The 23,481-nt window shown below is 37.3% G+C and overlaps 1 protein-coding gene across 1 annotated transcript in view; it reads right to left on the reverse strand.

Moving 5' to 3' along the window:
- Positions 1–23,481, reverse strand: part of LOC150090819 (uncharacterized) — a 133,871-nt gene that overhangs the window by 42,810 nt on the left and 67,580 nt on the right. The window contains exon 5 of the mRNA XM_090380170.1: positions 10,074–10,193. Coding sequence (XP_090236296.1) covers positions 10,074–10,193 — 120 coding nt within the window. The remainder of the gene's footprint in view (positions 1–10,073; positions 10,194–23,481) is intronic.

Below are 23,481 nucleotides of genomic sequence, written 5' to 3' on the forward strand. Positions count from 1 at the left end.
ATGCCTATTCCTTGTTACCCTAACACATCCCATATACCCAACTATTCCAGGATGACTGCCATCCGTCCCTGAAACCCCCAACACCCCTCGCTCCAGGTCGCTACTTATTCTAATAGAAGTTGTGCAAGAATCACCTTCACCTCTGCCTGCGGTTACTGTTAAACTATTAGTCTTTGTATCCCCCCAAGCTATCAGTTTTCCGACCCACCTAACACTGCCTCGATAGCATCAGCAAATATTCTTGCACCCTTTCTATTTAAGTGTATCCCATCCCTGTAGAAGCAATCTCTCCTGTTAACAAGTACAGTCCAGGCTGAAAAAAATTCTACCCCTTGAGCCTTGCACAATCTTTCCAGGGCCGAATTGATCGACAAGGCTCTCATCATATACTCCCTCCTATCGTGTCTGGGCAGAATTGCAGACACTTTTAAATTCAACCCTAATTCTCGGCTTTTTTTCAACAGTGACCTGTACTTGTTGAGTAATTCTGCCGGTCTCCTACTCTTAATATCATTAGTGCCAACGTGTACAACTATATCACCTTTTGTGCCCTTGAAAGATGATATCCGCTCTACAACGTCATCAACCTTTGCCCCTGGCAGACATACCCTGGTCCTGTTCCACCTATCCTTTTTACATAGCATGTTCCCCGTTTCCCTGACAATAGAGTCACCAACAACTACTAGTTCCTGTGGGACCAGCGCATTCTGCCTTGGGGGTTGCCGCTGTGTTGCGTGATGACCAAGTGCAAGCTCTGGCGTTGATGTGGGCAGCTGAGAGCTTGATGGGCCCCTCAATTTATTTCCTTCGAGGGCATCCACCCTGTCCTTCAAACTCTCATATAGGCCCATAACAACGCTGAGTTGTCGCCTGATTTCCTTACACTCCTTACATCGCGCACACACAAAGACATCCCCCATGGCAATATCATGTTCCGTTCCAGAGAGTTCGGCAAACATTTCACAAGTTGCACATTTTTTTAGGCTGTGACGCGTTGGAGAATCGCCCCCCTCAGTTCTCCCCCGAGTCACAACACTCCTGCCACTTTGTGCCCGTTGCTTTGCTGCTCTAGTTCGGGGCATGGTAGTTTAAATTAATAAAATCAATAAATTAAATGTCAGTAGTATTTGAATAGAAACTATGAAATAGAAACAGTGAAGCGTATTACTATATAATTATGCGTTAGAGCTACCTCAATTAAAAAATTTGAATTCCCTACAAAAACTTGGAATTCCCTATATACAAAAACAATGGCTACAAAAATCGAACAAAAATAACGGTTTTACCTATCGTAAGTAAAATCCACAAAAACTCTTTATCTAAATTAAAATAAAAAATAACCAGCGTAACTATAACCATATGACTACGTATTAAGTACAATATAAAACAACAATCATGTAAATAAAAGGCAAACACTTATCGTTTTTGCGGAGCCTGTAACTGTCAGCTGTAACTTTTAAATAGCTGTAACTGTCAGCTGTAACTTTTAATGTTTAATTTGAATTTTTTTGGAAGAAATTAAATTTTGAAAACCAAGATTTTAAACTCTGAGGACCACAATTAAATCATTTTATGGAGATTTCTTAACTTTGTTTTTAATTCAGTCATACCAGAAAAATTTGCCTTATATAAATTGATATGAAGATCTACAAGGGCCATGTTACTCAGTTGCTTATATTCACCTTTTATTTTGTGCAAGCACATGGAAATGTGACCAATTCCCATGGAATGCACACACACACAACAGAATTTATTGGGGTGATTTTTTATACTTTTGAGGCATGATATTGAATGTGTTTAAGTAATTCACCAGATCATGCATGAAACAATTTATAATCAAATAATAATTAAGTTATGAAATAACAAGGATAGAGATATGTTCGAACAATTACATAAATATGAATGTATAAACAATAATAACAAATAAATAATAATTATATTCAGGTTATTTTGTTTTTTTTTAGGAGCATTAGCAACTAAGGCCATATTGCTCCGGGATATGCAGTGGTCATTCCCTGACCTTTCCGTATCCTCCATATTTGGTGGCGACGGGCTCTAACCCTGGTCTAATCAAGAAGCATGTGCTACGCACTGCTGCTTTTTCCCACCTGGCTATGGAGGCACCGAATTATATTCAGGTAGGTTGGCTGAATAGGTATATGAGCAGTATAATCAATCTTATGTCCATGTAATTGGTTTCATCACAAAAACTACAAATGCTATAGGAAAACTGAAAACAGATTTGAAATCGGTGTCAAAAAATCTATCTAGTCCACATATTTTTTCCCATTCCATTTTTAAATAAAAAAATATTTATTGACCTATACTAATAGCAGTGACTCTTCATTCATTAAGAATCTTCAAGTAAAGGAAAAACTAGAGGGCAGTGATCATAGTATACCAATGTAGAATTTACTTAAAGATATAATTACGCCAAGGTGATCAATGTTGTTAACAACTGCAAATGCTAAATTGGAAGCATTCAAAAAAGCATGTGTAGAAGCCTGCAATGTTTTCTATACTAGGATACTGTTCACGGTTTAGACCTAAATGGATGTCAGATGAACTGATGAAACTAGTTTGATGTCCTATGTGGACAAATAGAAAATTGCATGGGATGATTAAAAATTATCAGGGGGCACAGAGGGTTTAAGTAATTCACCAGATCTTGCATGAAACAATTTATAAACAATGTAAACAATTTACTAAGGCAGACAGACTAAGATTAGACAGACCAAGGCAGATTATGAGACTGGTTTTCTAAAAAGATGAAGAAAAGTACGAAAGAGCTCTTTGCTTATGTTAATACTAGAAGGAAAGGGATGGACACAATGGTCCACTGAATATGAATGGTATAACTACTGATAATCCTGTTCAAGTTGCTGACAAAATACATAAATAATCTGCATCTAGATTTATGTGTGAAGAAGATTTTTGAAGTGGGGGTACAAGACATATATTTAATTATAACTGTGAACTAGATGTTTTTATGACAATTGGGAGGAAAGTGGAAGAGAAATTGTTGGAGATAAAAATAAATAAGGCACCTGGGAGTTGATGGAATTTATCCAATTATATTAAAAGAAGCAGAAAAAATGGTAATAAAATCTTTAGCCATAATGAAGTGAATTCAGGAGAGAAACTTACAGACCAGAAATTGGGCAACAACATTAGTAAATAGAACAAAGGGTTGCTCTTATGAAGAAAGGCTTAAGTTTTGAAAATTACAGTGTCTGGAGCCTAGGCACCGGCGAGGTGATCTGTTAGAGGTGTATAAACCCTTGAATGGTTTGAGCATGCTCAATGCTGATGGGATTCTTCCTCTTGAATAATCACCTGAGAGGGCATAAATTCAAATTGAGGAAAGACAGATGTAGGATAGATGTGCGGAAATTTGCCTTTAGCCAGCGGGTAGTTGGTTGGTGGAACAGACTTCCATCCCTTATTGTGGAAGTTGATAGCCTAAATAAATTTAAGGCTCAGCTGGACAGGTATTTTGAACGAACAGAGGGGTGAAGTGGAAGTTTTTTTTTTTTTTTTTGGCTGATGCTGCATAAGCTTGCTTTCTTGCATCATATGCCTCTACTAATGCTAAATGTGTAAATGTTTCTCCCATTCACAAGGAGAGAAGATCAAGAGGAAAAGACAGTAACTTCTGTTTAAATGAACTTGTGGCAAATAAAATAATGGAGTCAATGGTTAAAGAAATAATACAGGTTCATCTCAACAGACTGCATTATACAGGGTGTCTCAAAAATATGGGTACAAACGTTTAGGGGAGGTAGGTAACATCCAAAGGAATGTGAATCGCATAGGAACCCATAACCGGAAAAGTCACCGGAAGTCGGTACATGGCGCTGTTCATCAGTTCGCGAGAGGAGAGGGAAAATTTCTGGTTTACTCATTCAAGCAGTAATCCCCGCACAAAGAGCATGCATCGATATACGAACTGTGAGCTGGCAGACATGCACCTAGTGTATGGATTAGCAGAGGGCAATGGACTAGCCGCACAATGAATTTATGGAGAACGCTTCCCAGACAGACATGTACCGGACCACCGTTTGTTTGCATGTTTGCATCAAAATTTGTGCGATTATGGGTCATTTAGAGGTAACAGGAGTAGTGCGGGCAGACAACGTTCGACGCGAACTCCCGCCATGGAAAAAAGTGTGTTGAATGCTGTCCAGAATAATCCTACTACCAGCACATGTACCGTTGCCTCTGCCTTAGGAGTGTCTCGTACAGCGTGTCTGGCACGACGATTCCTTACACCCCTTTCATCTCCAAAGGGTTCAGTTACTGCTCCCCCAAGATCATCCTGCACGTGTGGCTTTTGCGCAGTGGTTTCTCCAAGAAAGTGTTCAAGATTTGAATTTTCCAGCCTATGTTTTGTTCACGGATGAGGCTTATTTCACTCGGGAAGGCTTATTCAATCAGTACAATGCTCACGTGTGGGCTCACGACATACATACTACTTTGAATACGGTATGCGCCCCCATGCAGCACAACATCGCTTTGCAATAAATGTGTGGGCAGGTATGGTCGGTGACTGCTTAGTCGGCCCATACCTGTTACCATCCCGCACGAACTCCGCTAAATATCGGATCTTTCTTGAACAAGTTCTACCAGGGTTACTTGACAATGTTCCAGCAAATGTGAGATGCAACATTTGGTTTCAACGTGGCGGGACACCTGCCCATTATGGAAGGTGTGTTCGTGACCATTTGAACAGGCGTTTTGGGCGTTGATGGATTGGCCGTGGTGGACCCGTTGTCTGGCCCCCATGCTCACCTGATTTATCAAGCCTTGATTTATTTTTTTGGGGGCTCTCAAATCTATTGTGTATGAATCACCTGTGTTTGACCGTTTCCACCAATCCATGCTATGTCAGTGTCATGCATGCATTGCGTCTCATGGTGGAACCTTCAAGCATCTGTTGTAACATCATGAAATGCATCCATCTCATACTCCATTGTTAATATTATGTCAAATAAATATTTGCCACTAATTACTGTCTTGTGTCATTTCTGCTTCTTGTGCCTCTGATACTACTTTCCCATGACTTTTCTGGTTATGGGCTCCTATGCGATTCACATTCCTTTAGATGTTACCTACCTCCCTTTAACTTTTGTACCAATATTTTTGAGACACCCTGTATAGTAATCACAGCAAACATGGATTTTTTGGGGAAAGATTTTATCTGACTAATCTGATTAGGTATTATGCGGTAGTTACAAAGCAACTGTGTGCAAGAAAAAAAAATTGATATCTTATACCTAGATTTCAGAAGAGCTTTTAATCTGGTTCTGTAAGAACGACTGCTATACAATTTGGAGTAGTTTAGCATTAGGGGCAAGTTACTACTTTGAATAAAGGGATGGTTGGGTGGCAGGAAACAGACATTAGATATTAATGACCAGTGCTCTTTATGGACTAATGTTATTACTGGATTACATTCTGAAATTAAGTTCTCTGAGAAGTGCAGATGGGCTGCTAGCTAGGTCAACTTATGCAGCTCTGTCAAAAATATACAGGAATTTTGTCAAAAGGGTAAAGGAGATGATTTTTCTCACCATACAAGGCAATGGTTAGGCTGCACCTGGAGTACTGCATGCTGGTTTGGAAGTCTCATTTTAAGAGGGATGCAGTCCTACTGGAATACGTACAGAAAAGAGCAACAAGATTAATCAGGGGCATAAAGAAGGTTCTCTTACCAAAAAAGACAGAGATTAAATTGCAGCATCTGGAAACTAGGCATTTGTGAGGAGATCTGATTGAAGTGTTTTAAGCTTATTCAACCCATTTAAGGCTTTAAATGGGTTGAATAAGCTATATATAAATAAATTAATTTTCTGTTTATAGTCCAGGATAACCACAATGATCAGAGGAGTTTCACAAGATAGAGAATACAAGAAACAGCACTGTATTCAGCAGTCATGGCTTGAACCCGGGTCACTCAAGACAAGTGTTCTTATGCACCCCCACGCATGACCACTCGGCTACTGCCTTTGCTGATGGCATCCTTACTCTTTCTAGGATGACAAACAAGAGGGCATAAATTTAAACTGGAATAGGATGGTTGATGGATAGATGTGCAAAATTTTCTTTCAGCCAGAGAATAACTATGACTGGAACAAACTTCCATGTAGTATTGTAGAAGTAGGTAGTTTGAATAAATTTAAAGGATTAGATAAATTATTAGGACAAATAAAGTCGGTAGGTTTTTTTTTTTTTTTTTCATTGATGCTGTATAAGCTTGCTTTCTTGCATCATTTTGCAACAATTAATACGTAAAATCTTATAAAAACACCAATATCCACTAAGGAAACTATATTATTTCTGATATAAAGCAATTAAAGTACTTCCACCTGAACCTTTCAACCGATAAAGTAAAATGAAGTTTTTACAATGCTACAGTATTCTGAAATTACTATAATTTTAACAATCATCTTCTATACAGTTCAAGTTATTCTTTTTAGAGTTATTATTCAGCTATACAATTCATCCTTTGGTGATATTAACTCAAAAATCTTCATAAAAGATTGTTTATAATTCATAGCATATCACAGCATATCAAATATAGTACTGTTATTATATACATAAAATAATTTATTCAATAAACATATAATTCTATGAGTGATTGCTCAAATAATATGCTTTTAACTTTATATGCTTTTTTAGGGTTGAATTTAAAAGCAACTGCAATTCTGCCCAGGAGGGAGTATATGATGAGAGCCTTGTCGAGCAATTCGGCCCTGGAGAGATTGTGCAAGGCTCAAGGGGTAGAATTTTTTTCAGCCTGGTCTGTGCTTGTTAACAGGAGAGATTGCTTCTACACTTAAATAGAAAGGGTGCAAAAATATTTGCTGATGCTATCGAGGCAGAGTGAGGTGGGTTGGAAAACTGCAGCTTGGGAGGACACATGGACTAATAGATTAACGGTAGCTGCTGGCAGAGGTGAAAGTGATTCTTGCACTGCTTCTATTGAAATGCAATTGAGCAGCAGCCTGGAAAGCAAGACAATGGGGATTTCCAGGACTGCTGGAAGTCATAGTGGAACAAGTAAATGTATGGGCTGTGTTAGGGTAACTAAGAGTAGAAACAGGTGCATGTACACCAATGCTAGGAGTGCAGTTAATAAATTTGATAAGCTTGAAGTGCTGGTCAAGACATCAAGGGCAGATATTGTTGGGATATCAGAGACGTGGTGTCACACAGACATAAGCAGTGCAGAATTGGAATTTGTGGAGTACAATGTGTACAGAAAGGATAGACAGGACAGGAAGGGAGGAGGGCTTATGCTGTTAGTTAAAAAAAACACAAAATCCAAGGCAGTGCATCCAATTGATGTTGGTGGACATTGCAATGTTGAGTCTGTTTGGTGTGACATAAGCACTGGGAAAGGAAAAATGAGAGTAGGTGTATGTTATAGGCCTAATGAATCTGATGAATATAATGAGCAATTGTGCAGAGAAATAGAGTGGGCCAGTAAATCAGAGTCTTTTAATGGGGGATTTTAATTACCCAGAGACTGACTAGAATTTAAGGGTTGGTCACTCACACACTATCAAGGCTTTTGTGGATTTATTGGATGATTGTTTTCTACAGCAGCGTGTTCAGGAGGCAACTAGAGAGAGTAATACTCTTTATCTGATTATCAATAGTAATTCTTCATGCATTAAGAATCTGCAGATAAAGGAACCACTAGGTGGCAGTGATCACAGTGTGCTGAAGTGGGATTTACTCAAAGAGTAAATACTACCATCAGGTGTAAAGGGAAGGGTTTTTGCTTTCGTAAAGGTGACCACGGTGGTCTGAGACAGTATTTAAATTCTATATGGTGGGACCAACTGATGATGTTACCAACAGCAAATTCAAAATGGGAAGCATTCAAAGAATTAATCTTGGAAATTACTAGGCTTTTCATACCAACTAAGAAATACTGTTCAAGATTTAGGCCTAAATGAATGTCAGATGAACTAATTAGACATGTGGCAGAGAAGAAAAATGCATGGGATACATATAAATTAACAGGTGACATAGAAGCCTATGATAGATTATTATTATTATTATTAGCCATATGGTGCAAGGAAGCTTGAGGCTTATGCTGCACTAGCCAAAAAAAATTCCCATGTTACCCTGAGAGAGAGAGAGAGAGAGAGAGAGAGAGAGAGAGAGAGAGAGAGAGAGAGGAGAGAGAGAGAGAGAGAGAGAGAGAGAGAAGCAGAAAGGAATCACCAAGAAAGAGAAGAATGATGATATCCAGCTCAGGACCCTGGGTGTGCCAAGCCCATACTCACCAGATGTGAGCCCCTGGGGGTATATAAGCTGGTCTGTAACCAAGTCATAGAAGAGGTTAGGCAGACAAAGGCAGATCACACAAAATCTTTGGCAAAGGATACAAAGAAAAACAGCAAAGAGTTCTTTACTTATGTAAACTCTAGAAGGAAGGGATCAATCAGATTGGTCCATTTGATATCAATGGTTCAACTGTTGATGATCCTGCTCAGGTAGCTAACAAACTAAATGATTATTTTGCATCTGCATTCACACATAAGGGGAAGCCTTGTATGGCCAATTTGATTGGATACTATGATGTAGTCACAAAGGAACTGGATGCAAAGAATAACTCTGATATCATATATTTGGACCTTAGAAAGCTTTTGATACTGTTGCACATGGAAGACTGCTGCACAAATTGGAGCAGTGTGGCACTGGAGGAAAATTGCTGCTATGGATAAAAGGATGGTTGAGAGGAAGAAGACAGAGTGGTAATCAATGGACACTGCTCTTTGTGGACTATAATTCCCCAGGGTTCAGTATTGCGTCCATTGTTGTTTTCTGTATTCATTAATGATGGTATATCAGGCTTAATGTCTAAGTTTGCAGACAATACAAAGGTAGGCAGGTTTGTTAATGACACTAATGATAGTATGCTGCTGCAACAAGATCTAGAAAAGTTGAGCAGATGGGCTGAGAGGTGGAAACTGAAGATTAACATTGACAAATGTCAAGTACTGCATATGGGAAGCAGTAACTCCAGAGTAACGTATCAACTGTGTGGTACTACACTGACAGTGGTAGAGAGTGAAAAGAACCTGGGAGTAATTGTGCAGGCAGATATGAAGTTTTCTGAGCAGTGCAGACGGTCTGCAAGAGTAGCTCATGGTGTCTTGTTAAGGATATACAGGAATTTTTCTAGCAGGGATAAGGAGGTGATTATCCCCTTGTATAAGGCAATGGTCAGGCCACACCTTAAGTACTGTATACAGGTCTGGAGGCCTCATTTTAAGAAGGATGTAGAGCTGTTGGAACCAGTACAGAGAAGGGCAACAAGATTAGTGAATGGAACAAACAAAGTTGCTCTTACGAAGAAAGGCTTAAGTTTTGCTTACAGTGTCTGGAGACTAGGCACTTGCAAGGTGATCTGATTGAGGTGTATAAAGCCTTGAATAGTTCGACCATGCTCATGACTGATGGGATTCTTCCTCTTGCTCAGAATAATCACCTGAGAGGGCATAAATTCAAATTGAGGAAAGACAGTTGTAGGATAGATGTGCGGAAGTTTTCCTTTAGCCACGGGATGGTTGATTTTTGTTGTAGAAGTTGATAGTTTAAGCAGATTCAAGGCAGAACTAGACAAAGATCTGGAGTGAGTGGATGTGTGAAATGAGAAGGGTGTGTGTGTGTGTGTGTGTGTGTGTGTTTTTGGCTGATTCTAAAGCTTGCTTTGTTGCATCATGTGCCCTTGCTAATGCTAACTTAAGTGATTAAAATATCTACATTTAAAATATTTTAATAAAGAAACTTTTTTGAACTTCAATACAGAAATTCAAAACATTGAATTTTTTTAGTTGCTGGGACAAATGTTTTTCAGCTAATGGGACTGTTTGAATCTAATCCTATCAATTTTTTCCTTTCATACCAATAAACTAATTAAATACAGTACTTTAAGTGTAAAGTGTCTTCATTAAAAATTTTTCTTATTCACACTATTTCCACATAGTTTTCGTAAGTTTAATTAAACACTAATTTACTTTTAAAGTACACTGAAGATAACTGTGAAAACATACCTTGTCTATTAGAAGGGTCACATAAATCTTCATATTGTTTCATTTCTACCTCAACTTTCCTTATATCTGGATAACGTAACTGCATTAATTTCATTATTTTCTTAATGAATCCAACGTAGTCTGAAACAGAGAAGGCCTTTTATATTAGCTAACAAAATTAATGTTATAAATGTCCCTATAACCACTATTTAATATTCAAATATAGAACACAAATTTACTTTTTTTCTAAATTGTGTTTTACACTATCACTCAGACCCCTAAATGTAATGCTGAAACCTGAGGTACTCATTAAACGTAACACTTTAGGACCTTTTTGTGTTTACTCATGAGATGAAGTTTTTGTTCAATAAACAGAATCCTTTTCAGTTTAACATTTGGACACATGGATGCAAATTTAAAAAAAATTCAGTGAAGAATGTTACAATAAACAGATACTTAGATTTCAGAAAAGCTTTTGATACTGTTGCACATAAAAGACTGCCATACACATTTGAGCAGTGTGGCATTAAGGGCAAGTTGCTGCTATAGATAAAGGGATGGTTGAGATGGAGAAGATGAAGAGTGGTTATTAATGGACACTGTTCTTCATGGACTAATGTTATTAGTGGATTCCCTATGGTTCAATGCTGAGCCCATTTTTTTTCTCTCTATTTACTGATGATGAATATCAGGCTTAATGTATAAGTTTGCAGATGATATGAAGGTTGGAAGGGTAGTGAATAACAGCAATCAGGGTATGTCAGTGCAACAAGATTGAAACAAAAAGTCTGATGTGCTAAGAAGTGGCAACTGATTATTGACAAATACAAGGTGCTTCAAATGGGGAGCAGTAATCCCAGATTAATATACCAGCTATGTGGTACTGCACACAGGGGTAGTGGAAAGTTGTTGTTATTTGGTTTTTAGGAGCATTAGCAACTAAGGCCATATTGTTCCAGGGATATGCGGTGGTCATTCCCTGACCTTGCAGCATCCTTCGTATTTGGTGGTCACGGGCTCGAACCTCAGTCTAATCAAGAAGCATGTGCCATGCACTGCTGCTCCTGCCCACCTGGCTACGGAGGCGCCGGTAGTGGAAAGTGAAAAAGACCTGGAAAATGATAATACCATTGTGTACAGTAATGGTTATGCCACATCTTGAATACTGTATACAGTTCTGGAAGCCTCATTTTAGGAAGAATGGTGATCTGTTGGAATGGGTGCAGAAAAGAGCAACAAGACTGGTAAGGGGAGCAAAAGGGTGCTCTTACCAGAAAATGCTTCAGTTTGACAAATTGCAGCATCTGGAAACTAGGCATCTGCAAGGGGTCCTGAATGACTTATTCAAAGTCTTGAATGGATTGGGAAAGCTCAATGCTGATGGAACCCTTCCTCTTGCTCAGACTACACATGAGGGAGCATAAATTCAAATTGAAGAAGAATGGTTGCAGGTCAGATGTGTAGAAATTTGCCTTCAGTCAGAAGGTGGTTGATTGTTGGAACAAATTTCCATCTGGTGTTGTCAAGGTGGATAACTTGAATAAATTCAAGAAAGAACTAGATAAACTGTTAGAGGGGATGGATGAGAAGTGAAGGTTTTTTTCTGGCCGATGCTGACTACTGTTACTACTACTACTAATAATAAAAACTGAAGGATTACTGAAATTTGACTAGAGTGATTGTTGTTGCTGTTGGTGGACTAAGTTGGTCTAAGTTGCAACATGGTCTGAGTTGCACATTAGAAACTTACGCTATATTGTACTTGTGTACTGTGTCTGAACAAGTGTGTTCATGGGGCAAATATGCATGTCATGCAGGCTGAAAAAACTAGAATAAAAGCCTTCCTCTACCTGAGATTCTCTAACTATAGCCTCAACTGAAGAGGACTTTAGAAATTCCTAAAATTTAACAGAAATTGAACTGAGACCTCCTTAAATGAGTGGCAAGTGACAAACCTACTATACTACCATGGAGGACTGAATAGAGTAAGCCAGATGGATGTGGTTTCTGAGAAATTCAAGGGTCTAGTATTCAGGAAGATTAAAAAATATAAATAAGCCTCTGTAATGGATTCCACATATTTATTTTTATTATCTGGCTTATACAGACTCCCATGATTGCAAATCTAATTACACTGGCGAAAAAAAAAAAAATATATTGTAGATTCTAAAGGAAACTAACCTGCTCATTCCAAAATTATATACAGGTAGTTCTCAAATTTACGAGTTAATTCATTCCTAGCGCGCGCTCGTAAAGCAGGAATTTATTTCACACAGACATAAGGTTAAAAATAGGGGTTACGTTTTCAACAATGAAATTAATTAGCTAATTAGTTTATGTTTAAACAATAACTGATTTATCCAAAGAAATGAAAATGTAGCTTGTAAAATAAAGCAAATTATAATAATACAGACATTATTTTCGACTTACAAATATTAAAGAATGTTTATTCTTCATCATCATCGACTAAATGCCCACTTGTTGATCACTCATTATTGGCTCGGCACTTGTTGGTTTGTTGCACAAGGAGTCGTCTTCTTCAGAAATGTTTCAAGAGGCATTTGTTTCCAAGATAATATCTTTTAATTATAAATTTCACGATTGCATGCATAAGCATTTTTTAACGGCACACACAAATTGCAACTAACACGATTCGTGTGGAGTAACAAGTTTACGAAGCTTAAAAAAAAAAAAGGGAATGAAGAGAATATTCTGAAAACGTATTTATGTTTTTTATACAATTGAAGATTTCAGTAAAGGGGAAACAATTTCACCATAATAACTTTAAAAAACCACACAATTCCAGCGTTATTGCAAGAACATCAAGTTTACTACCCGTTTATAATTGCTTGCAGTAACAGAAAAGTCCAATAAAGTGGAAAGCGCAAATTGTTTTTATTGTTTTATGATTGTGACCTCCAGAAATTTGCTTTAGAAAAATATCACAAAGGCATAATTGATTCTTATAACGGAACATACGATAACAATGAAAGTGTAGTGCATTTTAATGATTTGAATTGGTAACTAATACAATTTACAAACCATGCTCATGACCTTTTATATGGCCTTAAGGTCACGCTTGTGACCTTAAAAATGACATTATAGAGAGATAAATAGCTTAGTTATACAGCGAAAATTTCAAATTCCGAGATCTTTAAACGAATTACCAAAAAACAATGTGTTATTGGGTTCACATTACGATATTTTAACGATACAATGGTGTCTTTGGAACGGATTAATATCATAAAGCTGTGTACACTGTATGAATTCACTTTATGAATGTTTAACATTCATTTTTTGTAATTAATGTTCATATTTTCAATTTTGTTGATACTTGGGGAAAAAAAAAAAAAAAAAAAACACCTCTTAAACCCGAGAACTCGTAAAGCGAGAACTGCCTGTATCTCTATCACTCCTCCATTGAAAGGTATATTGAAATTTTAGTAACTTAATGAACAATAAATTTCAAATATCACACAATAATACATATACTACTTAAAAACAAGTCCTATTCATTTTAAAATACATTAATCAGGCAGAAGACAGAGGGTGGTTATAATCAAGCACCGCTCTTCTTAGACTAATGTTTTTAGTCCATCACGGTTCAGTGCCAGATCAATTACTGTTTACAGTATTTATTAACAATACTGATGAAGGCATATTAAGCTTACTGTCTAAATTTTCAGATGACACAAAGGTTGGAAGGGTGCTTAATGACAGGAATCAAGGCATACTAGTGCAGCAAGACCTAGATAAATTAGTTGGATTGACTGAGAACTGGCAACTGAGGCTTAACACTGGTAAATGCAAAGTGCTACACACGAGCAACAGTGATCCCAGAATAATATACCAATTAGGTGGTACTACACTTAACATGGTGGAAAATGAAAGAGACCTAGGAATAATTGTAAATTATTCCTAGGTCTCTTTAATGAGGTAAATGAAGTTCTCTGGGCAGTGCAGATAAGCTTCTAGGACAGCACACTGGGTTCTGTGGCTAATACAGGACTTTGCCGGCAAATACAAGGAAGGGATTATTCCATTCCATAAGGCAATGGTTAGGTTACATCTTGAGTACCACATGCAGTTCTGAAAATCTCATTTAAAAAAAATATATGGATTCCTTGGAACAGGTGCACAGAAGGGCAATCAGATTAGTCAAGAATGCAAAGGGATACTCTTAAGACAAAAATTCAGTTCTGAAAATTGCAATGCTTGGAAACTAGGCACTTGTGAGGAGACTTAACTGAAGTGTTTAAGGCTTTAAATGAATTGAGTAAATTTAATGTTAATGGTATTCTAATTCTTTTTTAGATGATCCCAACAAGATATAAACTTAAATTGCAAAAGGATGGTTGCAGGATGGATGTGTGAAAATTTACTTTCAGCTAGAGAGTAATTGATTGTTGGAACAAACTACCATCCAGTTTTGTGGTAGTGGGCAGTTTGAATAAATCTAAGGAAGAATGAGACATTATTAGAATGGACAGACAGATGAGGTGGGTATTTTTTTCTTTCTTTCTTTTTTGCTTCCTTGCATCATTTGCCAATAATACTACTACTGCTAACAAATAATAATATAATTTAATATAATGCACTACATATATTATATTTCCTTAGAAATGTTTGCCACTCAGAGTCTTTCTCACAATCCACTTTGCCTTCCCTCTTAAGAAACGAGCAGTAAATATTCTTTCATGTCAGTATCCCACTGACCTTGCTACCACTTTTACATTGTAGATATGTCCTGATGAAAGTATTTTTCTTGTTCATCACTTACATCTCTAACTTGCAGGGCGAAAAATTGAGATGGGAATGAAGAAAATAAATTTCCAAAGACACCTCACAGTATATCTTTATAACATTGCAGTAAAGTTGACACGGCAGACTCATAGTTATCTTCTTTCCTTATTTTAAGAAATCCATGTATATCTGCTTTAAATTATTGCCAAGCTGTTAATTCAGTGTCCTGTAGCTTTGTTTCAAATACATAATCTTTGAGGAGTTTCTTTATTTGAGGCACACTAAATTAGGAAATACTTCCTGAAGTAGCAAAATACACTTCCTCCTTTATCCAGTCTTAACAAAATCCTTCAACAATTCAACCATTATAAGCAAAGGTGGAAGAAGACCCTTTTTTCCAATTCAACCAGTGGAACTTATTCTATATTACTTCTCTCTGGTAAAAATTCCACCATCTTTTTTCACTGCTAAACAATATATTTTTCTGTTGCATGACTGTCCAGCAAACATAGAAAACATTTTGTGAAACCTCCCTAGACCAGAGAGTAATCTAATTACCTTAGGGTCACAAACATCTGTGGTGTTGATACTATGATACTTTATTGCACTCAGGCAGGGCCAGCCCCAAAAATTTGCAGAGCCCTGTTCAAGAATTACTGAAACTGACTAACTCAGCTTAGAGGGTTCAAACTCGGCAGACTTATAGTGTTATTTATGTTATTTCATAAGCATATGGTGTTATTTCCTTACCGCCAGAAGTTAACAATACAGATATTGTTGAAAGTTTGGTTTTTTTTTTTTTTTTTTTAGGAGCATTAGCAACTAAGGCCATATTGCTCCGTGAATATGCGGTGGTCATTCTTTACCTTTCCGCATCCTCCGTATTTGGTGGTGACGGGCTCGAACCCCGGTCTAATCAAGAAGCGCGTGCTACGCACTGCTGCTCCGTCCCACCTGGCTACGGAGGCGCCTTTTTGAAAGTGAGAATAGCATAAAAATTAAATTTTTAAATACCATCTTATGTTCGATATCAAACGAAACATACACAGTGAGAACTAGAACTCTACTTCTAGCAATTTTTTTTGATTTGATTATCAGCAGTGATTCTTCATGCATCAAGAATCTGCAGATAAATGAACCACTAGGTGGCAGTGATCACAGTGTGCTGAAGTGGGATTTACTCAAAGAGGTAACTACCATAGGGGTAAAGGGAAGGGTTATTGCTTTCGTAAAGGCGACTACGATGGACTGAGACAGTATTTAAATTCTATACAGTGGGACCAACTGATGATGTTACCAACAGCAAATGCAAAATGGGAAGCATTCAAAGAACTTATCTTGGAAGCTACTAGGCTTTACATACCAACTAAGAAATATTGTTCAAGGTTTAGGCCTAAATGGATGTCAGATGAACTGATGAGGCATATGGCAGAGAAGAAACATGCATGGGATACATACAAATTAACACATGACACAGAAGTCTATGATAGATACAAGTTGATCTGTAACCAAGTTACAAAGGAGGTTAGGCAGGCGAAGGCAGATTACGAGAAATCTTTGGCAAGGGATGCAAAGAAAAACAGCAAAGAGTTCTTTACTTATGTAAACTCTAGAAGGAAGGGGATGAATCAGATTGGTCCACTTGATATCGATGGGTCAACTGTTGATGATCCTGCTCAGGTAGCTAACAAACTAAATGAATATTTTGCATCGACATTCACACATGAGGAGTTATTTAGCGAGGGGAAAGCCAGAGGTGTATTCAACTCTAGCAGTAAGCTAGAGAATCTTGTAATAACTGAAAGTAAAGTGGAGGAGAAATTGTTGAAGATAAACACAAGAAAGGCACCTGGGGTGGATGGGATCTATCCAGTTATATTAAAGGAGGCAGCAGAGGAAGTAAGCAAACCCTTAGCCATAATTATGAGAGCTTCCTTGGACTCAGGGGAGGTACCCACAGACTGGAGATGTGCAAATGTGACCCCAATTCACAAAGGAGGATCAAAGGCTGACACAAGTAATTATAGACCTGTGAGTTTAACTTTTGTTCCAGGAAAATTAATTGAGGCCCTAGTTAAAGAAGCACTGCAGGATCATTTAGACAAGACTTCAGTTATAGCTCGGACACAGCATGGTTTCGTTAAGGGGAAGTCTTGCCTGACCAATTTGATTGGATACTATGATGCAGTCACAAAGGAACTGGATGCAGGGAATAACTTTGATATTATATATTTGGATCTTAGGAAGGCTTTTGATACTGTTGCACATGGAAGACTGATGCACAAATTGGAGCAGTGTGACATTGGAGGAAAATTGCTGCTGTGGATAAAGGGGTGGCTGAGGGGGAGAAGACAGAGAGTGGTAATCAATGGACACTGCTTGTCATGGACTAATGTTATTAGTGGAGTCCCTCAGGGCTCAGTGTTGGGTCCATTATTGTTTTCTGTATTCATAAATGATATTGATGATGGTATATCAAGCTTAATGTCGAAGTTTGCAGACGATACAAAGGTAGGCAGGGTTGTCAAGGACACTACTGACACTATGCTGCTGCAACAGGATCTGGAAAGGTTGAGCAGATGGGCTGAGAGGTGGCAAATGAAGTTTAACATTGACAAATGTAAAGTACTACACATGGGATACAGCAACCCCAGAGCAACGTATCAACTCTGTGATACTACACTGACAGTGGTAGAGAATGAAAGGGACCTGGGGGTGGTTGTGCAGGCAGATATGAAGTTCTCTGAGCAGTGCAGACGGGCTGCAAGAGTAGCTCATGGTGTATTGTCAATGATATATAGGAATTTTTCTAGCAGGAATAAGGAGGTGATTATTCCCTTGTATAAGGCAATGGTCAGGCCACACCTAGAGTACTGTATACAGGTCTGGAGGCCTCATTTCAAGAAGGATGTAGAGCTGCTGGAACGAGTACAGAGAAGGGCAACAAGATTAGTGAATGGAACAAAGGGGTGCTCTTACGAAGAAAGGCTTAAGTTTTGCAAATTACAGTGTCTGGAGACTAGGCACCAGCGAGGTGAACTGATAGAGGTGTATAAAGCCTTGAATGGTTTGAGCATGCTCAATGCTGATGGGATTCTTCCTCTCGCTCAGAATAATCACCTGAGAGGGCATAAATTCAAATTGAGGAAAGACAGATGTAGGATAGACGTGAGGAAATTTGCCTTTAGCCAATTGGTGGTTGGTTGGTGGAACAGACTTCCATCCCTTGTCGTGGAAGTTGATAGCCTAAATAAGTTTAAGGCTCAGCTGGACAGGTATTTTGAACGAACAGAGGGGTGAAGTGGAAGTGGGTTTTTTTTTTTTTTTTTTTTTGGGTGATGCTGCATAAGCTTGCTTTCTTGCATCAAATGCCTCTACTAATGCTAATGCTAATTTTCGAGCCAACTCACGCAAGCACTCTTGGAGTGATGACAATGTGGGTAACTAGACATTAAAATAGTAGGCTCGTTGATAGAAATGCGGTAAAGACACGGATTATATTATTATTTAGACCATTTGAGGGTGGGCCCTGTTCGACAGAACAAGGTCCGCACTCTCCTTGTACATACTTTCATGTCTCTTTAAAGCCAACAACACAGAATAGTGGAACTAATGGGAAGGCATTTCCATTTTTCTTTAAAGAGACATACTTTCATGTCTCTTTAAAGCCAACAACACAGTAGTGGAACTGATAGGAATGCATTTCCATTTTGCAGCAAAACTGCTTAGACTTAATTTTAAGCTGCTAGTACAGTATCCTGTAACTCTGTTTCAAATATGTCATCTTAAAGGAGTTTCTTTGAGGTAAATGAAAATTCCTTCTCTCAGTTTTTCATCTGTTAAATGTGAGCAAGTAATGTGCACTTTTGTCATTCAAAAAATCATTTCAATCTATTTAAACATAGCATATTTGTGATATAGTATTATGCAAATAGATTGTAATGCCTGCATAGCTGCTCCCTTCATGCACACACTTATGAAGTTTTTTTTCTTTATTTTCATTTTAGAAGTGAATTATTCAGACATATCAACATGTTATAAAGATGACGCAATTCTAAATTTCGTCATCACCACGCTGATAACATCAATATGTTATAAAGATGATGAAATTCTAAATTTAATTTATCTCTGTCAGACAGTGATGATGATATTATTTTAGATCCAAACGATGTTTTTAGCAATAGTAACAAAGGTAAATTCAAAGATGCTCCATTCAAACGTTTTCCCATTTACTCATTCAAATTATAATTTCACTCTGCTACATGAAGGATTCCAAACACTCAACTTGCTTTTTTTTGATTTTTTCCCCGCTGTCTTTACTGATTGTTCTATCGTGCTATTTTACATATTAACTGTCACATTTATAAATTTGTGGACCCTAGACAATATAGCCATACACTTGCTCCAGACAAAATATCCATATACGAGGGGTGATCATTTAATTCACAGACTGGTGCAAGATTTTATCTTAATTGTCATCATCTGAATCTTCTGTGGATTTCCCCTTCTTGAAATACTCTCACTTGAACTTTACACACTTTCGCCATCATCATACCCACACATTAAATGCTTCTTGCAAGCCATTTTTCAAAAGACTGAGAATGCTTCCATTGTGGCTCTGCGAGCATCATTGTCGGACATGAAACACTTGCCTTTCAGAGCTTTCTTCGGATGTGGAAACAGGAAGAAATCACACAGGGCTAAGTCCAGTGAATAAGGGGGATTTGGCAGAACCTCATCCTATCACTAGCTTAGCACCTATGGCAGTGATCACTGGCTGCACAATATTAGCTGTATTGAGCCTAGCACTGTCTTGATGGAGAAACCACTTCACACTGGAAAGTTTTTCACATTTCTCATGAATAGTTTGACTCGAGAACCTCAAAGTATTTGAGGCACAAAATGTCATTTGTGCCTCGTGGAACAACTATGAATAAGGAAGTTGTTCCACAATGCACAAAATGTGTAACAAGAATGCCTTTTATGTAAAAAACACAAGACCATTTGTTTGTCAGCCGAACAAGCTTGAAATTTCTTAGGTCTTGGTGAATCAGAATGCTTCCACTCACTCAACTGTTGTTTTGTCTCTGGATCATAGTGAAAAATCCAAGTTGGGTCATTCCATGTCAAGGGGCCTAGTGGTCCCTGCTTGACCATCTTCAATTTTGATGAAATTTAGTGTGGATGTTTAAACAGGTTTCAAATGAAGCTGTGCAAAATTTCAGTTCAAAATATAGTATGCTTGAGGCACCAGCACTTTTTTTGTGGAGATCACTTATGTTATGCGGAATAAATGACAAAAAATTTTCAAAGTTTTAAGTGTTACTGTTGCACAACGGTAATCTGAAACTTGATATACCTAGTTAACTTTTGGCAGAGAATGCAAAACTTTTGGTGTCCAGGCTCAAAAACCTTCACATTTTTTACAGCGCAGTCTAAAACTGGCACCAAAAATTTGTCGCAACAAATTTAAGCAAGACTTTTGAAATAAAAACCCTTGGTACCTTCTTTGGACATTCGACTTACCAACTGACTGCATAACTAAATATCAGCTCTTATACTTGTTTTCTAGCTGAGATATTTTCCTTCAAAGATTGTCTCAAAATCTGAAAGTCAAATTTGACCTATCTTAAGGGGCAAATATCTTAATGTGGGACACCTTCAATTCTCTCATTTTTGCCACCACTGGAAAGAGCAGAGTTTTAGCTACAAGGATCATGGTTTATGTTTTGTGTCTTTGCACTTAAGGCCTTAAAATTAAGCCTAAACATCAAGTAGTTTTATGTGCTGTATTGTTATTTTGTGAGATCTTTTTCATTGCAGAACACTTCCTTAATCTGCCTAATGTTTAGAATAATCTAGAAATAGAGTATATTCTAGAATTCTGGAATATTCTAGAATACCCAAGAATTCTAGAATATTCTTGAATTCCAAAAAAAAAAAAATTGATGAACATTCTAGAACCCTGGAATATTCTAGAATCATACAAAAAAGTATAAATAGCTGATATTTGAACCATGCTATTATTAATGTGTTTTATCTTCATGATGAACAGTTTGTTTATTTTGTTCCTCTATTTTTTATTGTTTGACTGTAATAAAGTTAATTAAGTTTCCATTGCTTGCAGAAACGTCCACTTATTAGTCAGCATGAAAGCCATGGAATAAGAAGATTTTGCTGGAGATAAGCTGGACTCATGCACCATCAGTCATATGGATAATTCTAAATTAGCATTAGTAGAGGCATATGATGCAAAAAAGCAAACTTATGCAGCATCAGCCAAAAAAAAAAAACAAAAAAAAAATGCTTCCAATTCACCCCTCTTTTCGACCCAAATACCTGTCCAGCTCAGCCTTAAATTTATTTAGGCTATCAACTTCCACAACAAAGGATGGAAGTGTGTTCCACCAACCAGCTACCCGCTGGCTAAAGGCAAACTTCTGCACATCTACCCTACATTTGTCTTTCCTCGATTTTAATTTAATGTCATGTCTGGATAATTCCAAATATCATGTACTATCCTATACACACAAAACTAGGTTAAAATTATTTAAAGAATTTGAATTTGAAGAACAACAGCTGATAGGTTGATGTGGATTAAAACTGTGTGAAGAAGACACAATTTGTCTACATCGTGAAGCTTTGCTTTTGACAAAATTTGAATTTTTGCAGCATTCATGTTGCAATCCTTTCCAGAAGAAAAATCATATGGTGAAAAAAAGTTTACAACCAACTGATTTGTCAGTGGCAGACTACCTGAAAGACCTAACAAAGGTAGACATAAAACCAGGCCAGAAGCTGTGCCCATCATGCTGAGAAGAAACAACAGGAACATCAACTTCATCTGGATCAGACCATGATCCAGATAAGAGAGACTCACAAGGCTATGCCAAAAGGAAGGAAAGTCAAGTACAAGATGTAATTGCCAGTAAAATGCATCTATTGGTGGCTTGGATCCAAATGACATCATGGAGCCAAGTGCAAGTCATCAGTGTGGAAATTGCTTAAATTACAATGAGCTACTGAAAGAATTGAAAGAAAAGTTTATGGTATCAAAGCATTCAGAAATACTTCAAATATTAACACTAGTGCCAGTTAGTTGGTCCATAAAGAAAATAATGGAAGAGTTTAGTGTCTCAGAAAGAATGGTCAAGAAAGCTAGAAAACTTGAAGCAGAAGAAGGAATCATGGCCATACCTGAAAAAAAGCAAGGAAAAAAGCTTTCTGAGCAAGCAAAGCAAAAGGTGATGGAATTTTTTGAAGATGGTGAATTTAGTCGGATATGCCCTGAAAAGAAAGATTACATTTCCATTAGAAATGCGATGAAATAAAAATGCAAATGTGACTACTACTTAGCAACTTGAAGGAAATGTTTATAACGTATCAAGATAGAAATGGATCTGACATTGGATTTTCTACATTTTGTGAACTTTGATCAAAGTGGTGTGTCACAGTTGGTGCACCAGGAACACATTCTGTATGTGTACGCACAATCCACCAAAATGTCAAGTTAATGCTAGCAGCAAGTCCTGTTGAATGTGATTACAAGGTTCTCATCGGTAAAACAGTCTGTGATTTGGAGTCAAAAGATTGCATGCTTCATCGGTGTGAAAAATGTCCAGGAATAGATGAATTAAAAAAGTTAATTTGTGAATTGAAATATGTGAATTGTGAATTGAAATATGTGAATTGAAATAATTGAAAAATGTCCAGAAATAGATGAATTAATGTCAATCATCAATGAAAAAATTCCAGTCCATTGCAAAAAACAGCAATTCAATATCTTCACACTCACTTGCTTATTTAAAATTGTATTGTGTTTTAAATAAATTTTGTTGCAGTTATAACTTCTTTCAAGCTTAGAAACCAATAAAACATCATCTTTATGCTTCGAATCCTGAATAAAGACCACTTTTCAGGCTTGGGAACTTGCACTAAAGAAACCCATGCAATTTCTTTTCTTGCCATTTCACCCCCATTGTAAAAAATACAGATCTTTTTGTGCAATGGCAATATATCCTTTTTCCTTAAACCAGAGCAGAGTAACTTCAGAAAATTTCACTCTTGTAAATGCAATAGTTCTGTCCTTATTTAGATGTGAAACTTCAACATCAAATAAGTATGCAAATATTATGTGGAAAATATAAAATGTTTAAGGCCATTTTTTAGGCCTTAAGTAGCAAGAAAAAACTGAAAAACCATTATTCTTGTTACTTAAAACCTGCCCTTTCCAATGGTGGCAAAAACAAGAGAATTGAAGGTCTCCCACATTAAGATATTTGCCCATAAAGATAGGTAAAATTTTGACTTTCAAATTTTGAGTCTATCTTTGAAGGAAAATATCTCAGTCAGCAAACAAGTATAAGAGCTCATATTTAGTTAGGCTGAAATCATGCAGAGGTTAAATGGAACACCCAAAGGTTTTTATTTCAAAGTTATGACTTTCAAAAGTCTTGCTTAAATTTGTCACAACAAATTTTTGGTGCCAGTTTTAGATCGCATTGTAAAAAATGTAAAGGTTTTTGGCCTGGACGTCAAAAGTTTTGCATTCTCTGCCAAAAGTTAACTAAGTATACCAAGTTACAGAGCACTACCTCTCAGTGTTGTGCAACAGTAACACTGAAAACTTTGAAAATTTTTTTGTTGTTGTTATGTTGTTATTTGGTTTTTAGGAACATTAGCTACT

Source organism: Mastigoproctus giganteus, chromosome 1 (genome assembly GCF_048544385.1).
Source record: "Mastigoproctus giganteus isolate SK-2022 chromosome 1, ASM4854438v1, whole genome shotgun sequence".
NCBI lineage: Eukaryota > Metazoa > Arthropoda > Arachnida > Uropygi > Thelyphonidae > Mastigoproctus > Mastigoproctus giganteus.